General features: G+C 47.6%; 1 protein-coding gene across 1 annotated transcript in view; it reads left to right on the forward strand.

Annotated features, from left to right (window-relative positions):
• The first annotated feature begins 296 nt into the window (after positions 1-296).
• RRP12 (ribosomal RNA processing 12 homolog) overlaps positions 297-23253 on the forward strand; it is a 30594-nt gene continuing 7637 nt past the window's right edge. Inside the window, exons 1-25 of the mRNA XM_079138694.1 lie at positions 297-528; positions 1048-1277; positions 2738-2821; positions 4102-4178; positions 5012-5117; positions 5301-5417; positions 5654-5792; positions 5869-5996; positions 7749-7847; positions 8535-8626; positions 10213-10324; positions 10568-10665; positions 12176-12290; positions 13574-13716; positions 13857-13978; positions 17089-17153; positions 17252-17414; positions 17894-18048; positions 18279-18346; positions 19017-19110; positions 19923-20081; positions 20218-20298; positions 20506-20611; positions 20799-20906; positions 21444-21601. Of these exons, the coding sequence (XP_078994820.1) occupies positions 390-528; positions 1048-1277; positions 2738-2821; positions 4102-4178; positions 5012-5117; positions 5301-5417; positions 5654-5792; positions 5869-5996; positions 7749-7847; positions 8535-8626; positions 10213-10324; positions 10568-10665; positions 12176-12290; positions 13574-13716; positions 13857-13978; positions 17089-17153; positions 17252-17414; positions 17894-18048; positions 18279-18346; positions 19017-19110; positions 19923-20081; positions 20218-20298; positions 20506-20611; positions 20799-20906; positions 21444-21601 (2958 nt within the window). The 5' untranslated portion in view covers positions 297-389. The remainder of the gene's footprint in view (positions 529-1047; positions 1278-2737; positions 2822-4101; positions 4179-5011; positions 5118-5300; positions 5418-5653; positions 5793-5868; positions 5997-7748; positions 7848-8534; positions 8627-10212; positions 10325-10567; positions 10666-12175; positions 12291-13573; positions 13717-13856; positions 13979-17088; positions 17154-17251; positions 17415-17893; positions 18049-18278; positions 18347-19016; positions 19111-19922; positions 20082-20217; positions 20299-20505; positions 20612-20798; positions 20907-21443; positions 21602-23253) is intronic.

Consider the following 23253-nt stretch of genomic DNA (forward strand, 5'->3'; position numbering starts at 1 on the left):
TGCGGTGCTGGGGATTGAACCCAGGGATTTGTGCTTGCAACGCAAGCATTCTACTGACTGAGCTATCTCCCCAGCCCGGAATTCCAGTTTTATAAGGCTCACTCCTGTGGCCAGGCACCGTGGCCCTGGAGTAAGGGACCAGAGAATTCCTCGCAACAGAACTTCTTTTCTAGCAGCACCTCTCCTTCGGAAGCCTCCGGGCTCAGAAGCACACAGCAAAAGTAAAACCGGATGTTGACGGTTGTGCCATAGTAACGCTTGAGATTCCGGAAGTAACGCAGGAGGAAGAGGAAGTGAGGTGCTCTGGGGACCCACGTGTATTCTCTGCGTGTTTCTGCGTCCCTGAAAGCCGGTTCTCTGGGCTTGCTGGGCACCAGGGTTTAGTCAACATGGGTCGCTCGGGGAAGTTGCCCTCGGGTGTCTCGGCTAAGTTGAAGCGCTGGAAGAAAGGCCACAGCAGCGACAGCAATCCCGCCATCTGCCGCCACCGCCAGGCCGCCCGCAGCCGCTTCTTCAGCCGGCCCTCAGGTAACCGGTCCCCTGAGACCCGAGCAGGGCCGGCGTCAGGGTTCTGAGCCGGCCTGGGTCTGGGTGGATCTAGATCCTCTCGAGGTCCGGGGCCCAAGCATTGGGACTTTCCTGTCTTAGGTTGTCGGATCTGGAGCTCCCAGATGCGGAAACTGTCCACAGTGGGGAAATGACTTGTCCAGGGTACCGCGGGTGTCGGAGTTGGGACGCAACCGACCTTGGGTGGCTTTTAAGAGAGTTCATCTTTATTTATTCCCGGATCCCTGAATTTAACTCCCAGGCGACTCCCATCGACGTTTATGCCATCGGCACAGGGGAACTGACTGGGAGGGTTCCCTTTCGCCTGGCTTTCTAAGTTTTAGGCACGCAGTGGGCTGTCAAGGCAGGCCGTGTTCACAATTCAGCCTCGCGGGGTGGGGTCCGGACCAGGCCGCTTTGTTTCCCACGGTTGTCTGTTTTGTCGGCCCAAAAGAGGTTTGGGTAGTACTGTGGGGCCTTTCCTGTGTCTTCGGTTCTCAGGAAGGAGCGACCTGACAGTTGATGCCGTGAAGCTGCACAATGAACTGCAGTCAGGGTCCCTGCGCTTGGGCAAAAGCGAAGCCCCTGAGACGGCCATGGAGGAAGATGGGGAGCTGGCCCTTACCCAGAAGTCTTCGAGCACCTTCCTGAGTGGCCTCTCTGACTGCACAAACGTCACCTTCAGCAAAGTGCAGCGCTTTTGGGAGTCCAACTCGGCTGCCCACAAGGAGGTATCTGGGAGGCTGAGAAGGGTGTGGGAGAGGGAGGAGGGGCCAGGCTCATGCGTTTTATTTTCTTCCAACCTTGGTGACAGCTGATATTTCTGAACGATGTGTCATCCCTCTTGCTCTTTGTGTCCCCTACATATTATCCTTCTAGGGCAGGTTCCACTTTCCACTTTTTGTAAAAACATTTTCCTTGCTGAAATATAAGGTTCTTGAGGGTGGGAATATTTTCCAGATATTTATCTCCACAACTGTACCTAACCCAGGATGTTTTACATAGAATACTTTCAAGAAACATGGAAAATATGTTAATTAATTGGTTGGATTAATTAATGCTGACTAATGTATAACCTGAAGAATGAGAAGTTATACTCCATTTATGTATGATGTGTCAAAATGCATTCTACTGTCATGTATAAGTAATTAGAACAAATTAAAAAAATAAAAAAAATTAATGCTAACAGTGGTTAGAAAATGTTTTATTTAGCAAAATTAAATTTATTTACCTTTATAATTTTACTTATACTTTAAAGTTATATGTATCTATAGTTTTCATTGTTTAAATGAAAAATGTTTGAAATTTTAAATTATATGAAGTAATTCCAGTAGAATAAAATGTGATAGTTATTTTCCCAGTTTGCCTCCTCTCCAGTGGCTACTATTTATGGGTCGTTATGTATCCACCTAGATAGCACTGTCCAGTAGTGATGTAAAGGGAGCCACGTGTATAATTTGAAATTTTCTAGTAGCTACATTAAAAAGACAAAAAGAAACAGATGAAATTAATCTTTCTTAAAATTTTCAGTAGTACTGAGAATTGAACCCAAGGGTGTTCTACCCCTGAGTTACTCCTAGACCTTTTGGTTGTTTATTTTGAGGCAGGGCCTAAGAATGCCCAGGATGGCCTTGACTTTGCAATCCTCCTCTCAGCTTCCCAAGTAGCTGAGATAACAGGTGTGTACCATCATGCCTGGCAAATTTTGAAGTATTTTATTTAACCTGGTATATATAAAGTATTAACATTTCAACATATATAACCAATATTTTTTAAAACAAGTTCCCCCAACCCCCTTAGAGAGGGTCGTGACCCAGTCTGACCTGAAACTCCTGGGCTCAAGCAATCCTTCTGCCTCAGCCTCCTGAGTAGCTGGAACTGTAGGTGTGTGCCAACACACCTGGTTAAAAATAAATAAATAAAAGAGACATTTTTATGAAATTAAAAGTGTGTAGCCAGGCATGGTGATGCACACCTGTAATCTCAGCTGTCTGGGAGACTGAGGCAGGAGGATCCAAGCTGCCCACCAACCTGGATTGCTTAGCAAGACCCTGTCTCAAATGTGAAATGAAAAATAAAAAGGGCAGTGGATATAGCTCAGTGGTAGACATTAGTTTGTGAAGGAAAAAAGAATGGGAAGCCCGGGTGGGAGTAGATTCCAGATATATCACAGGTGCTTTCTCTCTTGCAGATCTGCGCAGTTCTGGCTGCCGTCACTGAGGTGATTCGCTCCCAGGGAGGGAAGGAAACGGAGACTGAGTACTTTGCTACTCTGGTGAGTGGGTGTACTTTGGGAGTGCAATAGGTTAGTCAGACTACAGACAGCAGACAGATGCCCCTGGCCTGTGGGACATAGAAGGACAACTTTGAACAGGTAAAAGTGCCTCCATTGTGCTCAGGCAGCCTGGTAAGGCTGGAGGTATTTTTCCTGTAACACAAAAGTCCACTGCTTTTTTTTTTTTTTTTTTTTCCCCTCTTTTCTTACCTTCTTCTTCTTTTTTTTTTTTTTCCCCTGTACTTGCATTGCAAGTTGCATCCAGGGGGGCTTTACCACTGAGCTACATCTCCAGCCCTTTTTATTTTTTATTTTGAGACAAGGCCTCATTAAATTGCAGAGGGTTTCACTTGAGTCCCTGAGGTGATCTCAAACTTGCGAACCTCCTGCCTCAGCCTCTTGAGTTACTAGAATTACAGGCATGTGACACTACGCCTGTCTCCTTTCTTTCCTTCCTGGTACTAGGGATTGAACCCAGGAGCACTCTACCACTGAACTATATCCCCTTCCCTTTTTATTTTATTTTGAGGCAGGGTCTCACTAAGTTGCCTATGCTGGCTTCAAACTTACAATCCTCCTGCCTTAGTATCCTAAGTAGCTGGGTTATAGGTGTGTGCCACTTTGTCCAACTGATTTTTACATTTTTTAAAGGATTATTAAGCATATACAAAAAAGAATATGCAACAAAGATCATATATGGCCTCTAAAGTATAAAATATTTATTATCTGGCCCTTTTTGGAAAAATTTGCCAAAAAATTGTTCCAGAAAAATGAAGTAAATTAGATGGCAGTATGGGGTTTTTATCATGTGCCAGGTAATAGTCTTAGTACTTTACATATATTAATTCAGTTGAACCCCACAACTTATAAGGCATGTAGCATAGTCGAATGTCACTTAACAACAAGGATATCTTCTGAAACTGTTGCTGGGTAATTTCCTCATGTATGAACATCAGGGTGTGCTTAAACAAACTAAGACAACTCTAGTGTCACTAGGTGATAGAATCTTTTGGGACTGCTGTCCTGTATGTGGTCTGTCATTTGACTGAAATTCGTCTAGCAACTGATATTATTCTCATCTCTAGTTTACAAATGAATAAACTGAGTCACAAATAAGTTAGGATACTAGCCAAAGTTACAGAGTGGCAGAGCTGGTATTTGAACTTTTGAAACCATGGTTCTGGATCATATCTATTTTATTGGCATGTTGCTCCTCCCTCTTGCTTTCCCGTTGTATATTTTGACACTTTATCCATTCTCTCCCTCAATCTGACTCTCAGATGACAACAATGGAGGCAGTGGAGTCCCCGGAGTCGCTGGCTGCTGTTGCTTACCTACTGAACCTTGTCCTGAAGCGGTGAGTCCCAATTCCTGCTTGAATGCCAGTTCTGTTTATGGAGGGGGTTGAGAATGTAGACAGGACGAACAGGATCAGGGAACTGTTCTTTCATAACGTTCTTGATTTTTAAGATGAAAGTGTTTTGGAGATTGGTTGTATAATAATGTGATTATAATTAAAACTACCGAACTATATGCTCCAAAGTGGTTAAGATAAATTCTGTGTGTATTTTACCACAATTAGAAAGTTAAAAATAGGAGCTGGGGTTGTAGCTCAATGGTAGTGTGCTTGCCTAGCATGAGTGAGGCACTGGGTTTGATTCTCAGCACCATATATAAATAAATAAAATAAAGGTCCATTGACAACTAAAAAAAATTTTTAAGAAGGAAATTAAAAAATAAAATCAAAATTTTAAGAAGATACTTGAATATCTGGTAGCATTCTACAACATTGGACTCTGGGCTTGACTTGTATTGTCACACATTGGAATGAATGTTGGTGCCCGGTGAGGGGGTAACTCTGGAGCAATGAGGGGGGGCAGGAGAAATGGACTGGAATGGTGCACCAGGCTGTGTGGAGACCTGGAGCCAGGGGAGGGGGTGAGAGAACTAGTGTGAGTTTATGGTGGCCCATCTTGTGGGTGATAGGGAGGTGAGGGAAGCCAGGAGCTCAGGCATCGTGGAAAGTGCACTGAACCCAGTATAAGGAAGTAGGATTCTTGTCAACTCACTGAGTGACTGAGCCAGCAGTGCCCTTCCCTTGGTCCAGCTTTCTCCTTTGCACCACCAAGGCCTGCACCAGCTGTTCTTCAGAGGCCCCCTCTGGCATGACCTTCTCTGTTCTTCCTTCAGCGTGCCCAGCCCTGTGCTTATTAAGAAGTTCTCTGATACCTCCAAAGCCTTCATGGACATCATGTCTGCCCAGGCCAGCAGTGGCTCCACCTCTGCCCTCCGATGGGTCAGTCTGTGTATTCTAGAGCCCATTGGGTTTGGTTAAAATGTAGCTGTTCCCTGGGAGGTGTTTAAGCACTCTGGATCCTCAGACAGATCCCTTTGGCATTTCTGGAGTTGGTGAGAATCTGGTCTCTATTCCCTCCTGGTTGAGGCTGGTGGAGCTGAGGGACTGACTTTCTTCTTCAAGGTCCTCTCCTGCCTGGCCACCCTTCTGCGAAAGCAAGACTTGGAAGCCTGGGGCTACCCTGTGACTCTTCAGGTGTACCATGGGCTTCTGAGCTTCACTGTGCATGCCAAACCCAAGGTGAGAAGGCTAGGTCCCCAGAGGATGGGGAGGGAAGCTGGCGTCTCTGAGGGGGTTGGGAAGGAGGCCCTGAAGAGCTTTTGTCCAAGGCTTTACTTCCTGCCTCCAAGTCAACCACGTAGACGAAGAAGATGAGGGGTAGCCCCTTCTCCAGCAGGAGGTTCTGGTGCATTTTTCAGTCAGGATGTTGGCATAATGCTGATCGGCCTTGTCCCTCTTGTTTCCTTGCCTCTCAGATCCGGAAGGCTGCTCAGCATGGAGTGTGCTCAATTCTTAAGGGCAGTGAATTCATGTTTGGTGAAAAAGCCCCTGCCCACCATCCTGCTGCTATTTCCACTGCCAAGTTCTGCATCCAGGAGATTGAGAAGTCTGGAGGTGGGAAGCCAGACTAAGGGCAGGTGGATGGGACATGGAGGAGGCTCAATAATAAAAATCCCCCTTGGTCTGCCAGGCTCCAAGGAGACTACCACTACTCTGCACATGTTGACATTGCTGAAGGATGTGCTACCTTGCTTCCCAGAAGGCCTGGTGAAGAACTGTAGTGAGACTCTCCTCCGGGTCATGACCTTGAGTCACGTGGTGAGTTCAGGCCACAGGAAGGAAGAGAGGCCCATGATGGTAGCATTTGGGGAGTTCACTGGTCAGGCAAAAAGTAGGTATGGTAGCATGTGCCTGTAGTCCCAGCTACTTGGGAGGCTGAGGCAGGAGGATTGACTAATCCTAGGAGTTCAAAGCCATCATGGGCATACTAAGACCTTGTCCTCCCGAAAAAAGCAGGACCTGAGATCTCCTTGCCCTGACTCTACTACTCTTATACTAAAACAAAAACACCATGTCACCCATAGTTTTAGGATAGGGTGGGCCATCTCAGAATCCTGGTACAGTTGAAAGCTCCTCTTAAGAGATTGGGTCAGAAGGAGATTGAATTGTTAGTGGAACTTGTAAAACATCACCTCTCCATCCATTCCTCTCAAGCTCTTCTCCAGCTAGAGTCATAGTTATATCTGCTTTATACCTTCTTTTAAAATTCTTGCTTATTTACTAACGTGTCAATATAGCAGCTGTAGAATTAGAAACAATCCTGTTTCCACCAGCCTGATACAATTATGTTAATCTTTGTATATTGTAGTGTTCATATATGCATTTGAAAGCTATTATTAATAACAGGTTCATTTATTTTTATAAATGTATATTTTTTAGTTGTAGTTTAGTTTATGTGGTGCTGAGGATCGAACCCGGGCCTCATGCATGCTAGGCGAGCACACTAACACTAAGCCACAATCCTAGCCCATATTCATTGTTTAGAGGGGGGAAAAATTGCTTGAAATATATAAAGTAAAAAGTAAGGCTGGTGTGGTGGCACACATCTGCAATCCTAGCAACTTGGGAGGCTGAGGGAAGAGGATCACAAGTTCTAGGGCAGCCTCAGCAATTTAGCAAGACCCTACCTCAAGGTAAAATAATAATAATAATAAATATTAATAATAGTAATAAAGGGCTGAAAATGTAACTCAGTGGTAAAGTGCCCCAGGGTTCAGTCCTCGATTGAACCCAGGGGTGCTTAATCATTGAGCCACATCCCCAGCCCTTTTTATATTTTATTTTGAGACAGTATCTTAGTTGCTTAGGGCCTTGCTAAGTTGCTGAAGTTGGCTTTGAACTTGTGATCCTCCTGCCTCAACCTCCTGAGTTGCTGGGATTACAGGTGTGCTCCCCTGAGTCCTGCTAAAAAAAATTTTTTTAAAGTCTTTTTTTCCAACTCTTATTTCCTAAGGAAGCAGCACAGACAACTTGCCATGTATCCTTTTGGACATGTCCTCTTTGAATAAACAAACAGAAAATATTTAAATATAGTTATGGTCTTCAGACTATTTGTAGTCTGCTTTATCTGTGTGTGTGTGTGTGTGTGTGTGTACACTGTGCTGAGTTCCAACCCAAGGCCTCATGCATGTTAGGCAAGTGTTGTGTCACTGTGCTGCACCTCAGTCTGGCCTTTTTGGTTTTAGCTGAAACATTTTATTATGTTTCTCCATTGTCATTGTTTAAATTGTTTCACGATTTGGAATGGTTTAGTTTTATTTTTTGTGGCACTGGGCATCACATGCAGGACCTTCTGCATGCTAAGCATTGCATCTCCATCCCCTAAATTGTTTAAAATATTTTCAGTGGCTGCCACCATGTCTTATTAAAGTGACAGAGCATTTGAGTATGGAGACCATGTGCAAGGTTTAAGGGGCCTGTGGCTTCCTCCTGGACCACTGGGTGGAATGGGAGGTTGAGGGGTCCAGGGCAACCTTTACAGTTTCCTTTAAGCCTGTGTTTCTCCTCCAGCTGGTGACCGCCTGTGCCATGCAGGCCTTCCACAGTCTGTTCCATGCCAAGCCTACTCTGGGCACCCTGTCTGCAGAGCTCAATGCACAAATCATCACGGTGAGGCCTGAAATGGAGAGGTGATTGCTGGGCAGGAGGCTATGCTGAGGGTGCTGGCCCTGCTGCTTGTCCGCAGAGTGAGGGTGAAATGATCTGGGCTGCTCCTGTGGAGGAGGTCAGGAGATAGGCGCTCAGATAGGAGACCAGCCATTGACGTCAACGTCAGTATCCCCAGGAGCCGGGGCCCTGACTCTTTCTTTGTCTTTTTCTCTTTTTTTCTGGAGGTGCTAGGGCCTGTGCACACTAGTCAAGTGCTCTACCTCTGAGCCATATCCCCAGCCCCTCCTGACTTTCTTGACCTAGTTAACTTCATAAACTCTAGCCTGGTCTCGTGTTCATAGTTATCTTGAGCAGTACTGGTAACCTGAGATCTGTGGTGGGTTTTGGGAACGGGGCATGGGGGCATAAATCCCTCTAAATCGTTGGCAGTTTTGTGTGTGTGCTCACATCCATTTCCCCAGAGAAGTGCTGTGGTTTTTGTCAGAATCACAGAGGGTGTATGAGGTGCCAAACTTCTGCTCCTAGAGGCTGTGCTTCCAGAGTGTTAAAACCAGGAGCAGGGACAGCCAAGGGGGCTGTGACTTCTGGCTAGGATACTGCTGGTATCCTGAGGGCAGTAAGGGGTCATCATCATTGGGACTGCTGACTGTTCTTGCTCAGTCTTCTGCTTCTTCTGTCTCCCTCCAGGCCTTGTATGACTACGTCCCAAGTGAGAATGACTTGCAACCCCTGCTGGCCTGGCTTAAGGTCTTGGAGAAAGCCCATATCAACCTGGTCAGGTAGGGATGAGGTGGAAGAGGAATGTCCTGGGGCCTCCCTCTAGGCTGCCCGCTGTGCAGCACAACTGCGAAGGATGTGAACTGGAAGCTGGAGAGGCCACTCTGCTTCCTGGGATCTGGGGGCTTTTCCTTGTCAAGTGTGCTGGAGACCAGTGCTTATTTTTCTGAAGCACATGGTAGGCAGCACAGCTGCTAAGAGAGTTTGACTCCTCTCCTGCCAGAGCATTTACCAGCCATTGCTTAGCTGGTTCAGTCCTCATCCTTGTTGTGCCATTTTGTGTGCTTAGTTTGTCAGGGCCCTTTGGCACCCCACCCAGGCTAATGGTTACCTCCTCTGAGTTTTATAGTCCTGCAAACCCAGTTTCTTCATTCTGCTTTCTCTTTTTGCATTCATTCAGGGTTGAGGCTTGGGCACTTAATAGTAATTCTACTTTTCTAGAATAAGGTTGAGACGAAAATGAACATATAGTAATCACTTGACAGCTTACATGGAGATACTTTGCCTGGAGTGAGGGTCTCTAAACCCTAGCTCTGCCACAGTGCTTTTCTCTTCCCTTTACACGAAGGATTCCCATACCTTCTCTGGCCCAGGTACATGCTGAGTGCTTCACATCCATTGTTTCACATCACCATCACACCTCCCCATGAGGGAAGGTCTTAGCCCTGGTTTATAAACTAGTAGCTGAAGCCATGCGAGATAACTTGTCACACAACTGGTCTCCAACCAAGGTCAGCCACGCCCAGGGTCTTTTTCCTACTCCAGATCACCTTTCATGTGGAAGGACTGAAAATGGTAAAATCATCCCATTTGCTGCTTCTCAGGATTCTAGAGGAGCATGTCCACAGTGGTGTCCAGGACATGTCTCAGGATGTTTATTGTAGCATTAGGTATTGACAAAAAAGCTAGAACAACTAAATGTCTCACAGGGAAGAGGTTAAATGTAGGTTTTAAAATACTATCCTGACAATAGAAATAAACTTCTAATGAAAAAACTCCAAAATGTATTGAGAAGTAGCAAGATGCAGAACAGCAGACATAGTCTGATTATTTGTATTTATATGCTTTGGACCAGGATTGCTGAGATATGAATCCTGATCTCATTACACCAACCTGTGTTACTTGACTTCTGTTTCTTTTTGCCTCAGTTTGGAATTATAATAGGACTAATTTCAGTAGTTGTTGCAAGGCTGAAGTGAATGAGTGTTGCTATTTCAGTGATTGGTGAATTTTGTGTAAAGGTTAGCAATTTTTATTTTGTATGTTTGTATATGTGTAAAGACTTCTGGAAGAGTATTTAATACATTTAACCTTGATTTCCCTCTGGAAAGTGCTTTTGAGGGTCAGACCAGAAAGGTGAAAAGGAAGGCACACCCTTCATTCTATCCCCTGAGAACCTATTTGAATTTTTTTTAACAACATGTAATTATTACTTCAATGACAGTACCTCTTTTGAATAGGCCATCAGAAGGGCCCTGTAGAGTCCTGCAGTCAGTAGCTGTTTTTGGACCTGGGCTATGAGGGTTGAGGCTTGGTTGCCTAGTCTCCTCAGTGGACCAGGCCCCATAGAAAACTTTTGTTTTGCCAGGTTGCAGCGGGACCTGGGGCTGGGCCACCTCCCTCGCTTTTTTGGAACTGCGATGACCTGTCTTCTCTCCCCTCACTCACAGGTGGTGACAGCCGCCACCCAGAGCCTCAAGGTACTGCAGCTTCCTCAGCCCCAGCTGTAGCTAAGGAAGCAGAGAGCAGAAGTGTTTCTGCTTGCTGCGCCACCTCCCAACTTGCCCCAGATCACCAGTTTGGTCTTGGTGGAGTTCTCCCAGTGGGAGATGGGCTCAGAACCTTCTAAAGGAGTCCTCAGGCAGGGATGAGTGCCACTGGGGGCTGCCTGCGACCCAGACAGCTTGTGGTCTTTTTTCGTTTTTCGTTTTTTGTTTATACAGGAGCTCCTAAAGGAATGTGTGGCTCCACACATGACTGACATCGGCTCTGTGACCTCCTCAGCCTCAGGTCCTGCCCAGTATATTGCCAAGATGTTTAGGTGAGCATGTGGTTAACATGTGAGCATGTTAAGAGGGCATGAAGAGCTGGACCTGGTGTCACATACCTGTGATCTCAGCTGCTTTGGAGGCTGAGGCATGAGGATCATAAGCTCAATGCCAGCCTCAGCAAATAGAAGAACTCGTCCGAAAAATTCGAAGGGGCTGCAGATGTAGCTCAATGATAGGGTGCACCTGGGTTCTATCCCTAATACACCCCCCAACCCCAGCCAAAAAAAATAAAGAAGGCATGAGGGGTACCGAGTAGAACATTCTATCCAGTGACTGGTGCTTCACTTACCACTTACTGTGGGCTGTATGCCTAGTACTAGGCACTCTGGGTACCTGTCTAACCTTTGTGAGAGCAGCTCCTGCCATTGGAGCACTGCCACACTGTCCGCTGTGCCTACACTGGGAAAGGTACCATAATGTGGGGCCTAAGAGTGTGGATCTGGAGCTCCTACTGTGGAGCTGGGATTGAGTCAGCTCTTAACTGGCTCAATAACCCTTTAAACCTCAGGGTCTTTGTCAGCCAAAGAGAATAACAGTAAGGTGAGGACTGAATGAAGTAGCTCTAGGAAGGCTCTCAGAACAGTACCTGGCACATGGTCAAGCTTTCAGTAAATAACTTCTAGTGATCCACATGGTGCTAGAAGATCGCTAATACCCCCATTTTACGGACGTGAAGTAGAGGTTACCCAACCAGTGGCAGGCTGACCTCAGAGACCTCTCTTTTGTCCTTGTGTTGCACTGCCCTTCATGTTGTGAGAGGAGCCACTCATAGACACAGCCACCTGCCTTTGATTCCCAGCAGGACGGTGTGGAAGCTGAGTGCCAAGCCCCCTTGAGCAATCCCAGTTAAGGGGCTAGGGTCCTGGGTGTCTCTTGGGTCTGTCTGCTTAGCTTCATGGGCTGGTGCCATGGTGACTCTTCCATGGTGGAGAGAGACCTGTTTCCTGTCCATCTAGGATAGAGTTTCAGGAAAACTCAGGAACTTGAACTACCTCACAGCCACATTCTGTTCCACACTGTCCCCTGTCAGCTCTTGTTGCTGAAATCTCCAGGGAATGGACATCATGGGGAGATGGTGCAGATAAAGTTGTGCACAGCCTGGAAAGGACTAGAGGCTTTCCCCTCTGCCCAGGCCACCTGATACTACCACATTCTGCCTTAGGTCAGTCAGAGAAAGCATGGGATAATGACAAACAACAGGCCAGGGAGGCCCAATGTGGTGGTCACTGACAGAGTGACCCTGCAGGTTACTTAAGCTCTCTGGCCTCAGTTTCCCCATCTGAAAATGGAACAGATTACCTCCTTACAGATTTTTCTTGAAGCACTAGGAGTAAACTCAACATCAGGAACAGTGTGGACACTTTCTAAATGTTAGTTGTCCCCCTTCTCTCCTGGGGCCCTTTCCTTAAAGGCCAGCTAGAATCCTGTAGCCATTGACTTTTCTTGGTTGATGCATGTGTGGATGTGACCATGACCCTGACTCTGCCTGCTCCCTGGCAGGGCAGTGGAGGAGGGCTTGACATACAAATTCCATGCGGCTTGGAGCTCCGTGTTGCAGCTACTGTGTGTCTTCTTTGAGGCATGTGGGAGGCAGGCTCATCCTGTGATGAAGAAGGTAACCTTGGGAGCTGCTGGGCCCTTGGCTTAGGCTCCTGGAGGGGCACATGCATCTGCTTTCTCTGCACTCCACCCCTCACTCACACCTTGATAGTGCCCATGGTGGGTGCTTGGTGCTGTGTTCCCAGGAAGGTGATTGGACCAGTGAGGAAGGAACAGGAACTCACTCATCTTTTTGGGAGGTGATAGTTTTGCAACTTAGGGTGTCTGTGATTCTGCCTTCCCTGCCCTTGTCTTTGATTTTCAATTCTCTGAATTTTGTTTAATGAGGGAATACAGTGTTGATGTTTTAAACATCCTTAGGCTCCAGGGAGATTGCTCGAATCTAGAATAAACCATTTAATGACCCAGAATCACCCAGGGATCCTGAGCAGATCCCAGCTCCAGGAGAGGGTGGGAGCCCAGACTCCTTGGTCAGCAGGTGGAATAGCTGCTGGCCTCAAGGGCCTTCCTCACTGACTCCCCAGCACTGTTGGTTAGAAAAAGGAGTCATCCTGAGAAGGAGGGTTTGAATAAACGGCTTGACCAGGCCCCTCATGGATGAGGTTGGCAAACTTGGCTTCCTCCATAAGACTAGCGAGGTCCATGAGAAGCCCCCCTGGGGAACTGTGGGAGCCAGAGGGCACAGCTCTGTCTCCTCAGTGCCTGTTAATTCACTAAGTGTCGCATGTGGGTCTGCCTTTGCCAGGCCTACCACTTTTCGAGGTAAATTGGAAATCTACATTGTATGTGCAACCTCCCAGTTTTTTGCTGTTGTTAATTGAAGTCAATTTTAAAAAATTCTGGGTCTTGGGGGAGGGATCAGACACATCAGTGGATGTTATCACTGTGTGTGATGCATTTAAGCAGGGCCTAGAATCCCAAGCCCTTTTTTTTTGGTGACGGATTTGGTCTGAGTCATGGGTCCCTGCTCACCACATAGATCTGCAGTGAGGTCAGATAAGGAAAAAAAGAACCTTTTTGCTGATTTAGTTAGTCAACTTGTGAGCATAAAAAACACCTTGACTTTATTGTTATTTTTGAATTTTTTTGTGGTGCTAGGGACTTCATGAACCCTGGGTGTTGTCGAGCTAGGCAAGTACTCCACCATTGAGCCACACCCCCAATCCAACACCCACATTTTATTTATTTATTTTGTACATGTGTGCATGCACACACACTTGCACTTGCTGGTAATGGAACCCAGGACCTCACACATGCTAGGCAAATGCTCTACCACTGGGCCAAACCCCAGTCCTGTGGGCATGTCTCACTGTGTAACCTCTCATCTGTTTTTTCCAGTGCCTGCAGTCCCTGTGTGACCTGCGCCTCTCCCCTCACTTCCCTCACACAGCAGCCCTAGATCAGGCAGTGGGGGCTGCAGTGACCAGTATGGGACCTGAGGTGGTGTTACAGGCAGTGCCTCTGGAAATTGATGGCTCTGAGTAAGTGTGGACCTTTTGGTTTTGTTGAAGTGCCAGGAGTCAGACATATTGTTCTCCCTAGGGAAGGGTTTCTGCCAGTCTGTGCAGAGGGGCCCTCAGGCAGTGACTTCCCCACTATGTCCTTTCTTTCTTCCTCTTAGAGAGACTCTGGATTTCCCACGGAGCTGGCTGCTGCCCGTCATCCGGGACCATGTCCGGGAGACACGACTTGGATTCTTCACTACGTATTTCTTGCCCCTAGCCACCACCCTGAAGAGCAAAGGTATAGAACCCTTTCCTTTCTACAGCCTGAGGCTCCCACCATCTAAGAGCTGTAGTTGAAGGGACCAGAAAAGGCTCCAAATCCAGCACACCAGCCTTCAGAATGTATGGCAGCATCTCTCTGCGAGGCATCTGGCCAGCCAATACTCAAGCGCCCTTCCCAGCAGGGCTTCTCTTCTCTCCACTCGGAGGCATGGCCAGGCCTCTCTCCCTGGGTCAGAGCCTTGCTTTCTGGAGGCAGACGTTGGCCCCTGCCAGGCTGAGCCACCACAGATTGGGTCTTATTCTTCCCTCTTGGATCACAATAAACAGTTTTGTCCTTTATTCCTTATGACAGCCCTTGAGATGAACTTTTAAAAATTTATAATATATTTGTTTATATGTATATGGTTGCATTCTGTATGTGCAGATTCAGGGAAAGAATTACATCTATACTGAACTGGGGATATAGTTCAGTTTGTAGCATGCTTGCCTATTGAGCACGAGGCCCTGGGTTCAATCCCCAGCACTGCAAAAAGAAAAAAATAAATAAATAAATTATATTAGGTGTTTTAAGTAAGTAACTAGAGAGAAAAATTTAAAGTATTTGGGAGGTTATGTGCAGGTTGTATGCAAACACTCTGCCACTTTATATGAGGGACTTGAACTTCTCCCAATTGTAATATCCACAGGGGTCCTAGAACCAATCCTTTGTGGCTGCTAAGGGACAACTATATATACTTTTATATACCTAGAGATGCACTTTCATATGTATTTTTAAGTATTTGAAAATGATTATTATCTGCAGGGTTGGTCCTTCTGACTGCATGTCCTCAGTCTCTCTCCCTCTCTTTTGAGTCACGGTTTCTTGTCCCTTCATTTTCTTGTTTCTTCTCTGTGTATACTACTCATGTCCTGTGTTAATCAGACTCAGACCTGCTTGAGGGACAGGCAGAGCACTGGATCACATTTCTTGGCTTGGTGATGGCTCCAGGAGCTTTTGTTTTCATTAGATTTTGAGGATCTAGGGCAACACTGGTAATTCTCATATCTACTGCCCATTTTGTTAATAAAGTATTGTGAGAACACAGCTACATTCATTGTATTAAGGCTTTTACACTGTCTTTTCTTTTTGGTACTAGGGATTGAACCCAGGGGCATTTTTACCACTGAGCTACATCCCCAGCCCTTTTTATTTTGGGACAGGGTCTGACTAAGTTGCTTAGGGACTCACTAAGTTGCTGAGACTGGCCTCAAATTTCAGATTCTCCTACCTCAGCCTCCTGAGTCACTAAAACTATAAGCGTGTGCCACTACACCTGGCTAACTTCACACTTCTTTTCTTTCTTTCTTTTTAATATTTTTAATTGTAGATGGACACAATAACTTTATTTATTTGTTTTTGTGTGGTGCTGAGGATCAAATCCAGTGCCCCCTGAGTGCAAGGCAAGCGCTCTCCAGCTGAGCTACAATCCCAGCCCTCACACTGCTTTTTAATGGCAGTGAGTAGTTGTGAGACAAATGATAGGATGTGCAAGACCTGAAATATGGGCCCTTTACAAAAAGTTTGCTGCCCCTGGTCTGTGACAGTGGTTCTCAACAGTGGGTGGTTTTGCTGCCCAAAATCATGTGACAGTGCCTGGAGACATTTTTCATTGTCACAATTGGGAAAGGGTGTGTTGGCATGTAGTGGGCATACACCAAGCATTCAGCCGACCATCTTAAAATGCACAGGACAGCCCCACAACAAGGAATTAGGTGGCCAAAAATGTCCATGGTGTCAAGGTTGAGAAACTCTTGTAGGGCAGATTTTTCTGATTTCAAACATTGTCTGATTGAATATACAGAAAGCACTTAAAGAAGAACATAACAAGGCCCTCAGTTCCCCCAACCAGAAAGAATTACTACTAAAACATTAATGTGTTAAAAAATTATTACTAAAATGTTCATGTATTTTTCCTTCCAAAAAAAAATTTTTTGGGGGCGGGGGGTTATGGAGGATTGAACTCAGGTGCACTCCACCACTGAGCCACATCCCCAATCCTATTTTGTATATTTTATTTAGGGACAGAGTCTTACTGAGTTGCTTGGTGCCTTCCTTTTACTGAGGCTGACTTTGAACTTGTGATCCTCAGCCTCCCGAGCTGCTGGGATTATGGGTGTGCACCACTGTGCCCAGCTCTTTTTTAATGTATGTAAATATAAGGCACTGGTGGGGTTTTTTTTTTTTTTTTTTTTTGGTACTGAGTGTTGAACCCAGGGACTTGGGCATGCTGATCACATGCTCCATTACTGAGCTCCACCTCCAGCCCTGGTAAAGTTCTTTGCATCTGCCTAAATTGGTGTGTCCCATGTATTTCCTCAGGACAGATGTATACACCCTCTTATATACGTGCAGAGATGTTTCTAGCAGAGTGGTTTCTACTAGCAAAGAATCTAACATGAGTCAATCTTGGTGAAGGTCTGCTTTGGAATGCAATATGGTCATTACAAATAAAGAGGGTTCAGGAGGTAGCTCTGTGGTGTAGAGCACTGGTCTAGCATGTTTGAGGCCCTGAATTCAATTCCCAGTACCACAAAAATAAAACAAAACCTATAAAGAAAAAGAAACCAGTAAGTAGGGATAGACGGCCAAAGCATGGTTTAGTGACTTTGGGCAAGTTTATTTAATTTGTCAGGGTCTGCACCTCATCTGTGAAATGGGCAGGATAATTACATTGTGAGGATTAAATGAATTAACCACAAGAAATGTGCATTATACACTGCCGTGTAGAATTAGCTCAATGAATGTTACCAACTTTATCATCAAGTAAACAAGTTACAGAACAATATGTGTGTAGTATGGTCTGGTTTATATCTTATAAAGTATAAAGAAATACACGAAAGTCTTGAGGAACAGAGGCCATCCCTGGGGGAGAAGATTGTGGAAAGACATTACTCTCCATGTTATTGTGTATAATTACTCTCTATTACTGTTTTCCATAGGTCTGATTTTTTAGGATGAGTGTTATGATTTAATTTATGGGGAAGGGAGAATCACCCATATTCTTATTTTCACTGGGCCTTTGGTTTTAGTAAAACGAGGCCACAGTGGTGCCTAGGTTCACACTGTGTCTTTGTCTCACACTCCAGCAATGGACCTGGCCCAGGCAGGCAGCACTGTGGAGTCCAAGATCTATGACACACTCCAGTGGCAGGTAAGGGTCAGCTGGGGGGAGGCATGGGGAGGAGAGCACAGGGGCATGGGTTGTTAGTGTCTCTCTCTCCTTTGTCATCTCCTCCTCCTCCTCCTCAGATCTGGACTCTACTGCCTGGGTTTTGCACAAGACCCACGGACGTGGCTGCCTCCTTCAAAGGTCTGGCTCGGACACTGGGCACGGCCATCAGTGAGCGCCCAGACCTGAGAGTCACTGTGTGCCAGGCCCTGCGCACCCTCATCACTAAGGGCTGTGCGGCAGGTACATGAGGGCTCCAGGAGTGGGGTGGGCAGCAGGCGTCCCTGGCCCCATCTCCTGGCCTACAGTGACTCACTTGACAGGCAGAACTGCAGAAACTAACATCCTGTACTAACTTCTCTTGTGCTGCTGCTGCTACTGCTGCTGCTGCTGCTGTTGCTTTTGAGACCCACAGAGTTAGTAGGAGGCTAAAAATGGCCTTGCTCATGCACTCTGCTCCCAGGGTCTGACACCTTCTGTGGAATCATGCAGTCAGTATCACAGGCCCTGGCGTAGGAGCTGTGCAGGAGCCCAGACCATTGCAGCACTTGTTCTCTGTGCCCTGGCCTTAGCCTCTCCTTGCACAGAACAGCCCCAAACCCACAGGTTCCAAATCCTGCCACGGGTTCCCCTGAAAGGATACCTCTGGGCTGCAACCCCAGTGGCCACTGAGGTGGGGTCAGCTCATGTCTCTTCAGTATAAACTTTGGTCTTCCTGCCAGAGGCTGACCGTGCTGAAGTGAGCCGTTTTGCCAAGAACTTTCTGCCAATCCTTTTCAACCTGTATGGGCAGCCTGTTGCAGCTGAGGACACTCCAGCCCCTCGCCGGTCTGTGCTGGAAACCATCAAAACCTACCTCACCATAACTGAGTCTCAGGTGAGCTAGTAAGGGAGTGCGAGAAATGCTTTCAGGTGAGCATGATTGGGAGCATCATTGAGAAAAGACGAGTCCCCACCTCCCAGGGTCACATGGGTTTCTGCCATCTGGAAAATGGGACCACACACAGCAGATGTGGTTTGGGCTGTGCCCAAGGCTCCTAAATGGGGAAGCAACTCTGGGACTTGCTGCTACTGCTCCTTTCTTTTTCTCTTCTCTGGGTCTGCCAGTTGGTGAATGGTTTCCTGGAAAAAGCCAGTGAGAAGGTGCTTGACCCTGCCAGCTCCGACTTCACCAGGTAATGTGTTCAGGCTTCCCCACTTGAACTGGGCAGCTCACGGAGCTAGAGGGGTGTCTAGCAGAAACCCGTGGGTTCACTCTGAAATTCTTTGGGGAAGTCTTAAGATATTGAGTGCCCCAGCTCTACTGAGAGTTGGACAGTTCCTTCTTCCTGAGAGTCCCTTTTGCTTGCAAGGGAGGCACGAGGACCCTGGAAAAACACTGCCTGCATTCAGTTCCCAATTCTACCTCTTATGGGCTGTGTGGCTTTAGACAGATGATTTACCCACTCTGTGCTTCTGAATTCTCATCTGTAAAATGGCTATGATAACAGTATCTGCTTTTGAATACTCTTTGAGGCTCAAGGAGTTGGCATTTATAAAGCACCAGGAGCTGTGATTGATACATTGTGAATGCTCGTTTAGGTGCTAATGATGATTATTGCTCACAAATTCCTTCAAGACTCTTTATCTTCACTGTGACTTTTCTCACATTCCTTTTTTTTTTTTTTTTTTTTTTTGTGGTGCTGGGGATTGAACCCAGGACCTTGTGCATGCGAGGCAAGCACTCTACCAGCTGAGCTATATCCTCAGCCCTTACCCACATTCTTGTAGACATTCTTGTAGACATACATAGCTTGTCTCTTCTCCAGCCCCCCTTAACTTCTTTTTTGTCTCTATTCTGAGCAGATTGTCTGTCTTGGACCTGGTTGTGGCCTTGGCTCCTCATGCTGATGAAGCTGCCATCAGCAAGCTGTACTCCACCATCCGACCCTACCTGGAGGTGAGCCCCACCCAAGCTCATCTGTGGGAGATGGGGCTTCAGGAAGGTGGGCCTGTTTTCATTCTTCATCCTTTGCTGCTTGCCCAGATCAGTCTAGTCTGTGTTTTCTGCCATGGCTTCCCCTTGTTCTGTGTCCTGCCTATCTGTCAACAGAGGTGCCAAGGCTCAACTGAAATGCAACATCTTCTGCTAAGGTGTCTCTTGTAGAACAGGCTGTGCTCCTTTGCCTGCTCAGTCACTAGGCCCATTCTGGTCTGGGCTGACCTTTATCCCTCCCAGCCCTCCTCACCTTCATCCCACTGCAGCCTCGTGGGGCTGCTTTAAGGGTCTGAGACAGAGCAGGTGCCGTGTGCACATTTACATATGGTGGTTCCTCTGTCTGAAGCATTTACCCTGTAACTGACAGCTGTGCAGAACTCAGATTAACAGTGCTCTCCTGAAAGTGGTCCCCACTGCTGTAGTTTAATAGCAGTTAGGGTGAAAAGCATCCTGGAATGGAACTTGAAAGTGGACACAGAAGTCCAGGTTAGGGTTGCCCCAACTCAAGAAAGAGGAGAGCCGTGCTGCTAGAGTGTGCATCATTTAGAGGTGATGAGCGGAAGAACTCCCAGCATAGGAGTTAGCCACTTGCTGTTCATACTCCACCAGGCCTCTTGTCAGACTTCATAAGTTCCAGACTAAATGGGCAGGGCTAGCTTCTTCTCTGGGTTCCAAGTGCTGGCCACAGTGGACACTCTGGGAATGTCACTACAAGGTGGGTGGATCCCAGCCCCCTTTCTCATCTGTCCCTGCCCTCCATGTGCTGACCACAGAGCAAGGCCCATGGGGTTCAGAAGAAGGCCTACCGTGTACTGGAGGAGGTCTGTGCCAACCCCCAGGGACCTGGGGCCTGCTTTGTGCAGACCCACCTGGACGAGCTGAAGAAAACCCTGCTGGACTCACTGCGGAGCACGTCCTCTCCCGCCAAGAGGGTGAGGGTGCCAGTCTGCCAGCTCTGCCAAGAAAGGATGGGTCATTTCCTGGGAGGACACGGGGAAAGGAGCCACTAGGGAGGTTTGCAGGGTTGGGCTGGCACAGAGGGGCTCCTGACTGTTCCCCTGCCCATAGCCCCGTTTGAAGTGCCTCATACATATTGTGAAGAAGCTGTCATCTGAGCACGAGGAGTTCATTGCCGCCCTTGTCCCGGAGGTGAGGTGTGGGAGTGGGGGTATGTATGTGCATTTGGGGGTTTCCTGCAGTATGGCCCCCAGTGCCTGTCATAATCTGGGCAAGGCAGTGATGGTGGTGAGGGTGGGCTCAGTTTGCCACCTGGGCACATGGTGCCTTTACTTGCCCCTGTACTCTGGGCAGGCCACCCCAGGGTGGCTGACTCAGGGAGCACATGGTCTGGGCCAGGTGATCCTGTGCACCAAGGAGGTGTCAGTGGGTGCACGGAAGAATGCTTTCACCCTGCTGGTGGAGATGGGCCACGCTTTCCTGCGGTTTGGCTCCAACCAGGAAGGTGAGGCCTGGGTGATGTTAACCAGGGATATTCTTTGCTTGTGGTAGGGTGGGTGAGTACCCCTTAAAACCCCTGTTAAAGAGAAAAGGTGGAGAGAGCGCCCTGTCCTGTCCTGATCCCAGGCAGGTTGCTCCTCTCTCTTTGGGGGCCCTGTCCTCATGTGACTCATTCTGGTTTCTGCCCCCAGAGGCCCTACAGCGCTACCTCATCCTGATCTACCCAGGCCTTGTGGGCCCGGTGACCATGGTTAGCTGCAGCATCCTGGCCCTGACCCACCTCCTTTTCGAGTTTAAAGGTAAATATTTACTTCCTCGAAGGCCTGGGAAGCCATTAGGTAGGAAAATGTCCTAGGACAGGGTGGCCACCAGAATGGGGAAAGGTACCAGAAGGCAATAAGGAGGTGCCTGCCTCCCTGTCTCCTTTCCCACACAGCTGCTCTCCCCTGGTGGGTATGCTGAGGCTGCCTCCTCACACCTGCTCCAGCAGGAAGCAGTGTGGCCCTGCTGCTCTGTGTCCCGTCAGTTGTGAAGAGGGTAGGGTAGGAATACTTCCAGTTTTTGGTCCTGCTCCTGGCTCCTGCCAGCCATGTGAAATGTTGAACAACTTTACTGACCTCTCAGAACCTCTATTTTTATCTTGAGTCAACCACCATCGGGTGACTAAAGGGCACAAGGGCACTTCTTGAAATGTGATTAGAACTACCAGGCACACAGTATCTCCAGGTGTTTGCCTCTACTAAGTTTTGGCCTGTCAAGGGCAGGTGGAGCTGCCCTTAGGCAGTCTTGGGTCTGGGTGGGGTCCTGGTGTCTCTGACAGTGGCCCTTCTCCTCAGGAATGATGGGGACCAGCACGGTGGAGCAGCTGCTGGAGAACGTGTGCCTGCTGCTGGCCTCCCGCACCCGCGATGTGGTCAAGTCTGCACTGGGCTTCATCAAGGTGGCTGTGGTGGTCATGGATGTGGTGCATCTGGCCAAGCATGTGCAGCTGGTGGTGAGGATCCCTTTCCCACAGTGGGTGGCAGTGTCCCTCAGGGTGCCATGCTGGCCTTGAGGCCAGCAAATTTCAAACTTTCTCTTTAGCCATAGTTGCTTTGTGCAGAAGCAGGTCAGTAAGAGCCCTGGAAAGAACTTGATATGGAAATGCCAACTCGGTAAAGGCAAGGGAGGGTCACAGTGCCCAGTCTGCCCTTTACTGCCCACCTTGTATCCTCCATGGAAGCTAGTGCTCTATAGAGCAAAGACCATTGGGTAGAGCTGCCCCTTCTTCTACAGATGAGGAATCAGGCCAGAGATTTCTAGGGGTCACAGTCTCAGGACTCAGACTCTGGTTGGCTGGTTGGTTTCTCCCTCTGCAGGGCCACTTGTCTTTTTTTTTTTTTTTTTTTTTTTTTTAATCATTGTGTGTGTCTGTGTGTATGTGTGTGTGTGTGTGTGTTTTAAACTGGGGATTGAACCCAGGGGTGCTTTGCTACTGAGCTACATCCTCAGCCCTTTTTATTTTGTATTTTGAGACGGTGTCTCACTAAATTTCAAAGATTGGTCTTGAACTTATAGTCCTTCTGAGGATCCTCCCAAGTCTCTGGGATTATAGGTGTGGGCCCCCATGCCCAGCTCTATCTTATATTTTGACTTTTCCAAATTTGGAAAGGTTCCTTGGCACAACCCTGCTGGGGCACCTGCTAGTCCACAGAAGGGTCCAAAGGACCCTTTGTTAGTGGGTTCCTGACATTTCCTGCCCAGAAGGAGCCTAACCCAGGCTTGCAGCAAGTGGCACAGAGCTCTTAACCCTTTGCACTGTACCACTGCCTCAGTTTCTTATGTCCTGCTGGGTTGAGTCATTTGACTGCCAGGTCTCTCTTGGCTGTCTTTAGGTCTGGCTTTTGGTTTGAGGCAGGAAGGGACAAATGAACATCAACATTTCCTGTGCCTGCTCTACAAACCCTGTGGCCTAACTGAGAACCGAGGATGGAGAAAATGGCTAGAGCAGGGACCTATCATGGGGTTATTAGCATTTATAAAAGCCCTTCAAAGGATGGGTGGTAGGGACCCTATTTGCCAACCCCTTTGGGAGACTGCAGATAATAAAATCTGCTTCTCACATATCACACAAACCAGGCTGGATAAAGAATACAACAGGACAGAAGGGATGCAGGGGACAGAGAATCCCTCTGATGTTAGAGGAAAGTGGACTCCATGGGTTCCATGAGTAAGACTCCTGGCCCTGTGGCCACTCAGCAGCCATGTAACACTGTTCCTTTGTTTTGTCATCTACAAACTACATCTGTCCTATTGAGTTACAAGGAGTCAGAGACCATGAGTAGAGTGCAAGCACTGCTCAAAAGGCTAGAGCCAGCCAGGTGTGGTGACGCACACCTGCAGTCCCAGGTGCTGGGAAGCTGAGGATTGTGAGTTTGAGGTCAGTCTGGGCAACTTAGACTATGCTCAAAAAAGGACGTAAGCTGTCATCTTTGAAAGGGTGGTCAGAGATTGTGCTGTAAGGGGGGATTTATGGGAAAGATGGGGCTACCCAGATTCTGGAAGCATGATTGAACCAAGGGGTAAGCCAGGAGAGGTACTCAAACCCTCCCCTTTTAGCTGTACCTGATTGCTGTGTCCCTGATCTGGACATCAGTGAGAGGTGGG

This window comes from Sciurus vulgaris (assembly GCF_902686455.1).
Source record: "Sciurus vulgaris genome assembly, chromosome: 4".
NCBI classification, from domain to species: domain Eukaryota; kingdom Metazoa; phylum Chordata; class Mammalia; order Rodentia; family Sciuridae; genus Sciurus; species Sciurus vulgaris.